We start from the raw sequence: 6610 nt of genomic DNA on the forward strand, positions 1-6610 counted from the left end.
AGTGGGTCATTACGGCTACTAGTGGCGGGATTCTGCGTCGCTGTGCTGATTGTGCTTGCTGGTTCTTCAGCGCGGATCTGGTCTGGTGAGTGCATACTGTGCGATGAGTGTGTGCAAGTGCTTTTGGCTGCCTGTTGTTGGCGCTTTGACGATTGCAGTGCTCTGTTCCACTTTCACAGGTGCGCCTGTGGTTTACCACGAGCCCCTGCGGCAGACGTCATCAGTGCTGCCCCCGCCGCCAGTTGCCAGCCAGCAACAGCCCTGCCCAGCACCTGCAACAGCGGTGGCGGCCGCGCACCTGCTGAAAAATCCAGTGCAAGCGGCGCCCACACTGCTGTGTACTCCACCAGAATTGAGATGCCTGCAGTTTGAGACGCACGCGGGTGTCACAGCAGTTCCTATCGGCCAGCGTAGGAAAATCATCTGGGAGCCGACAGGGCATTTCGAGGAGGCAGTACCATACCGTCACGGCTGGATGACAGGCAACAGGCTCTCATCCTATTGGAATGCGCGTGCCATGGCTAGTTTTGCTGGCGATGACTTTGAGGCTGGTCCGCACCTCAGCAAGCTCTTCAATACAACGTTTCTAAAGTACCTACCCCTTCACGTGCCAGCTCCCGCATGCACCAACCCACTGGCATACATGTCAGGTTGCCTTGGATGCACGTTGAACGGCCAGATGTCACGCCTATTTGTGTTCCCTCATGAGTGCAACGGGGCGTGGACAGCGTTCCGGGAAACCATCCGTACAGAGACTGCTGCGGCGCTCATGAAGTGGCATGAAGCGGCGGGCAAGCCGGTTCGCGAATTTGGCGCAACAGACACTGTCATACAGTACCGCTGCGGTGAAGAGACACTGCTGCTGGCCCAAGGGTGAGAGCGCGAGCGAGGTTGGACGCCGTATGCGCTTGCACCGCATGTGTCCTGGGTCCACGTCGAGCACGCTTGAGTATGGGCAGTGCGCGGGCAGGCGGAAGCAAAACAACATCGGCCTGCTTGCACTGCATCGCCACAGAAATTGTTGGTCGCAGATCGCGCAATCCACTTTCCAACGTGGCCTGCATTCAGAACTCATGCTATGCAACCCACCTCCTTGCGTAGGTATGGGCCCTTGGCGTACAGTTGCTACAACGTCATCCCAATCAACACCACTGCCATCTACATCGTAGCGAACCCCTCCAGACACCCACCATGTGTTGAATTGCTAAATGATCTCAAGCAGTTTTTGAAGCAGTTGCGACCAGGCGCCGCCATTCACGTGTTGACAGGAAGCGTTGAAGAGGATTTCGCGGCGTTTTGGAAGGCGCCCTACTTGATCAAGAATGGGCAGAGCACGTTCAGCTTATGGGCAGCGCTCGCAGGGTACGGCCAAACGTATGCAATCCCGATGGCTGCTGAATTTGCCGTGAACACCACGCCTGCCCTTGGACCTGGCTGGAATTGGCGCACATGTCCACTGCTAGAACCGGCCATTGGCAAGACACAGAATATAAGTACTGTGCAGTCCATGATCAAGTGGTTGAGAGCAAATTGAATTGTTCCAGAAACTTGCGCGATTACGTGTGCAATCAAGTCTGTAGCTGGATACCGATGTTTGTGGTGTGCTGTCAACGGTGCCGCCGCTCCAACGCATGTTGTGCACGAATATGTCTGATGAGTGTGTGAGGAAACATGGAAACTCAGTCAGCCAGCGGGTGTTGCGAAACAAGAGGCCTGGGTCACGGCGGGCACTGCACGCTGCCAGCCAACTATGCTCCCGGTAATCTGTTTCGGGCTGCCTTGCATGCCCTGGGTTGGCGGGCATGTGGCTATGAACGCCCTCTGCTCTGACATGCGCCAGGTGTGATGGTGACGACGGCAGCGGCAAGCAAGGTCAAGTGGCGTGACGACCGTCAGCGGGTGGATGGGATAGTGCGTTCAACATGCAGCTCAGGAAATATCCAGCACAGCAAAAATATAATGGGCAGCAAACACTGCATGTCGGAAGCACATACTCAAATTGAATCATCCTTCACAGCATAGCGAGATTATTCACACTCCTGGTTCTACATGGGGCGTGCTACGTCCAGTCTCTCAACACCCCATTAGACCAGAAGGCCCCGCAGGTGGCTGCCCCACGCAGTGTGTGTGCCTTCCATCACACAATCTAGTAGCATTTGTTTACACGTGCGGGTATGCGACGCGGTGCTCAGCCAGGCGGTTGGGAGCCCCAAGCGGTGCACAAATCAGCTGGCAGTCGCACTGCAAACCGTGTGTGTGCTTGTTGTCGCGAAGTTGATGCGTGCCAGCATGCTCATGGTGCTGCAGCTGATTCGTGGTTGATTTGTTAACTCTGCCACGCTGCCGGGACGCTATCTATGTATTTCGACAAGCGCGGTGCATTCGCCGATCATCTGCACACTGATACAATACATCGCAAGGTTGCTTGCTGCAAAAGTCACCCGGGATATTACGGTAGGAGAGGTCCTGACAAGAGGTGTGACCAAACTTTGAATCGTGTGAGAGCTGGAGTGCGTAAGCGTGCAGCCATCCGGAAAGAGCTTTCTAGGTGTGTCGCAGCAACAGCGCGAACCCCCTTTTCTTCCAAACCTCATAGCTGCGCTGATCTACTCATCACAATGCATCGCACAGTGCCCACAAGCCGAAAGTCATTTCTGCCCAACATATGTGCTGTCACTGCTGCAGTGGTGCTGACGTTGATTTCCGGTATCGCCCTCTTCCCTGCACCAGCTAGCCGATTGAAACAGGGTGCTGTGCACAAACCAGATCGGCACATCCATGCTGGATCACCGCCAAGTGCAGGGCCGCCATCAAGTAGTGCAGCTGCGCCACTGCCGAAGTTGCCAAGCGGCGACCCGCACCTGGAGGCTGTCCTGAAGGGCTGTGGTGATGTGTGCCGGGACGATATGACTGGGGAGCCGTCAAAGTTCTTCAACCACCTCACCAAGAAAGTGGACTGCCCAGCCCTCTTATCGAATGCTGCCATCGATGCATCTATGCAAGATCCAGAACCGCCTGCAGCCATCCCGGCTCATATGTTGAACGCCTTCACGTATGGCGGTCGTGTTGCCATGCGCAGATACTTCGACGGCGATAAGGTGCGGCACTGACGCGTTAGAGGATCAACATGTTTGAACATCCCCAGCACACCTGCCTATTAGGGGTCATATTCGCTCACCCGCAACTGTGCGTGGAGTAAACTAGATTGTGTGTGTGTGTGTGTATACATGTGTGTGTGTGTGTGTGTCGGGAGGGAGGGAGGGGGGCGAGAGGCGCACATATTCGTGCGCGCATGTTGACGCCAGCCCTGCATGCCAGCCCTGCTTTCGCTGGTACGCTCTCAGAAGAGAACTAGGAGCAGAACTTTGGAGGGCGCTCAGTTGGGGATGCATGTAAGCGGTCACTGCTCTTTCTTGCTTTTGCAACAGCAGCCGGTTGCAACACTGCATGGCCGGCTGATGCACCCTCCTTCCACCACCTTGAATACTCTTTCCAACCACCCAAACTCTCAAAGGTCTTCAATGAACGATATTTGGGGGCCAGCGCCCTTGTTTCAAACTGGACTGTAGAGATGGTCGACAGTTGGAGCGCTCAGTGCGGCAGGCGCGAGCTGCCTGGGACGTACGGCGTCGCTGAAACAAACAAGCTGCTGGACGCTCTGGATCAGATGGAGTTGACAGGCAAACACGTCTTGGTGGTTGGCTCTCAGATCCCTTGGGCTGAGGCGTGCGTACTGAGCAAGGGAGCGTCTCACGTGACCACAATAGAGTATGGCAGCATTAGCACTACCCATGCAAAGATGACCACGTTGACTCCAGCTGACGTGCGTCGTGATGCGAGCACGTACGTAGAGCGTTTCGACTCGGCCGTCACTTACTCTTCAGTTGAACACAGTGGTCTTGGTCGCTACGGCGATGCCATGAATCCTTGGGGGGACCGCCAGGCGGTTGCCCGCATCTGGTGTATGGTAAAGCCCGGGGGCCGGTTGGCAATAGCTGTGCCTGCAGGCGACGATGCGATTGTGTACAACGCGCACAGATCGTACGGCAAAGTGCAGCTACCGCATTTGCTTGCCAATTGGAAACAATTGTGGCAATCCCCAGTCGGGTATCACACTGCGTATGTTGTGGAAAAGTAATTGCATCACATTGGTGATAATTGACACTCTGCAATTTGAATACCACGCCAGCTGAAATGGCCAGCACACATCGCACAGCCCGGTCATTGACTTCCGGGTGGCTTCGCGCCCACGCAGCGACGCCCGGCCCGGCTACCTTAATGCAGGGCAGGCCATGTTTGCTTCAAAAAGGCGCGGCCGGCAGGATTTCAACCTACGCAAAAACTCCCATTCGATTTCAAGCCAGTGACATTGCTAGGCAACCGACGCGGCGCTGAGCTCGCAGCAAGTCCATGTTGCGCCGGCCTGCGCCCCCTTGGCAGCGGACGCCCGGCTCAGGCTGCACAGCGTGCGCCTGTGCTGCTGACCGGCTGAGACCGCCGACACACAGTGCAAGCTGTTCACCCGCGAGGTGACGCGCGCTGGGTTATGCTGCTGGCGTATGCATGCAACTGGATCGGTGCCGGCTTGCCCTGACAAGTACGCCCTGATGCTGCTAGCCAGAGCTACTGTCCGCGGTGCATCCTCATGGGACTATATGTAGGCTGCTGCCTTGGCTGGCCAGCGCTGATCTGCGTCCAAATCAATTTTCATTTGGCCTTGTTGGCAACAGTGCTGAACAGAAGCACGACATGACTGTTACACCTTGCTCACGATGAACGTCGCAGCAAAGACCAGCCGTGCAGGCAGCAGCCGGGTGCAAAAGCTGGGCAGGCATGGGTATCGGGTGCACCAGCCACCTGGCAGCTGCCGCTGCTGGGTGGCGGGGGAGCTAGTGGTGCAGGGCGGGCCCCTGCTGTGCGTGACACCCAGTGCAGGGCAAGTGCCGCCGCCGCCGCCGCCGCCGCCATCAATTGCACCGTCGCCGCCGACTCCTCCACCGCCATCGCCATCGTTGGAGGTGCTGCCGTCGCCGTCGCTGATGCCCGATGATCGCATGCACGCCGCTACATGCTGTCCAGCCACCACATTCCATTGCACGAAAGGGTGGAGCGGGGTCAGGCACTTCTGACGCCCATTTAGCTGTATTCCGCATACGAAACTCCCTGATTCGCAGATCATATAGCAAACAGGCCCCAGCGGCGATCGCCATTGCCAGCCGCACGGGGGACGCGGGCGGTGGTGGCAAGCGCTCAGCCGCACCGCTCGCCGCTGAATATTCGGCAGCGGCGGCTGCGCTGGCCCGAAATGCAACCACACCCCATGTAGTCCCCGCGCTCGCCGCCGCCGCCGCTGCCGACTCCGTTCCTTGCCGTCCTGTCGCCAGTGAGCCTGTCGCCGCCAATCAGGGTGTTGCTGTGGAGGACGGCCCCAGTTGACGGGGCGTGGCAGGCTGGCAAGCAGGGCCGCTGCCCCACGCGCCGCCCACGCACGCTCTCAGTAGCTACGCTGCCCCGCCCAGCCAACTGCAATGGCAGTCACGTGTTGTACGCGCATGGCCTCAGGCTGTCTCGGCTGGCAGTTACGCCCGGGCTTCCGTTGTCCAGCTGCTGCTGCTGCCACTGCTGTCGCTGCCGCCACTGGCACAGCTACGGCAGCCGCTGCTGCCGTTGCTGCCGCCGCTGCCGCCGCTGCAGCCGCTGCCGCCGCTGCCGCCACTGCCGCTGCACCTCTGAGCGCACCAGACGCGGTTGTGGCTGATCACTCTCCTGCTGCCAGAGTCGTGTCCATCCTTCGCACTGGGCTCGCTCCCACTCATCCCTCCAAAATCCTGTCGGGCCGCGCGCCCAGGCCTTCTCTAGGTTTACATGTCTTTTACCGCTGTTGCCGTTGTCGCTGACGCCCACGCCGCTGCCGCCGCGGCCGCCCCCATGGGCGCTGCCGCCGCCGCCCGGTGGGCCTTCACCTTGCCAGAGGCCTCTGGTGTGTTTATATAGCAGACAGCGCCCTCGCCATCTCCATGGCCTTGACAACTGCAAGACAAACAAGGACGACCGTGCCAGACCTACCGCACGGCACCCAGCTATGGGCAGCAGAGCCACACCTGGGAGCAAGGCGGCCCGCCTGGGACAGGAGCAGTTGCTGGAAAAGCTGCCGCATGGCCCGCGCTACCCCGCAGTCCCAGTAGACGTATGATTAATACAAGCTTTTTTTGCTTTGCTTTGTTACAAGCGTCTAGGCCAGCTAGACTCCTCCCGCCACTGTGACCAACCGGTTTGAAGCAACAACTTGCGTCAACACAAACTAGCCGCCCAAGGCAGGCGGCAACACACGTAACACCAAACAAGCCAAGGTAAAGCTGCAGATATACAAGTAGAGCAATGAGGGCGCACTGCACACCCCCAGGAGACATGCCTGGCCCTGGGCCCTGGGGCCTCTCAAGGGCACAGGCGGGCCGCAGGTCTCACCGCCTGCGGCGACGGTAGCGCGGTACCCGCACCCCCGCCCCCCTGTCGGCGTCCCATGTTAGCAAGGGCATGACGGTGCAGGGGTGAGTTCCCGGGGCCCCCGTCACCCCCGTCTGACGCAGGTTGATTTGATTTGATTTGTTAC

General features: G+C 58.7%; 1 protein-coding gene across 1 annotated transcript; it reads right to left on the reverse strand.

Annotated features, from left to right (window-relative positions):
• Window positions 1–4756: 4756 nt before the first annotated feature.
• On the reverse strand, window positions 4757–5036 carry MNEG_3465 (hypothetical protein; the record flags this gene model as incomplete). The annotated part of the gene is made up of 1 exon (XM_014048060.1): window positions 4757–5036. A coding segment is annotated over one exon (280 nt), but the record flags the coding sequence as incomplete, so codon positions are not given.
• Between the last annotated feature and the right edge of the window lie 1574 nt (window positions 5037–6610).

Source organism: Monoraphidium neglectum (genome assembly GCF_000611645.1).
Source record: "Monoraphidium neglectum strain SAG 48.87 unplaced genomic scaffold scaffold00436, whole genome shotgun sequence".
NCBI lineage: Eukaryota > Viridiplantae > Chlorophyta > Chlorophyceae > Sphaeropleales > Selenastraceae > Monoraphidium > Monoraphidium neglectum.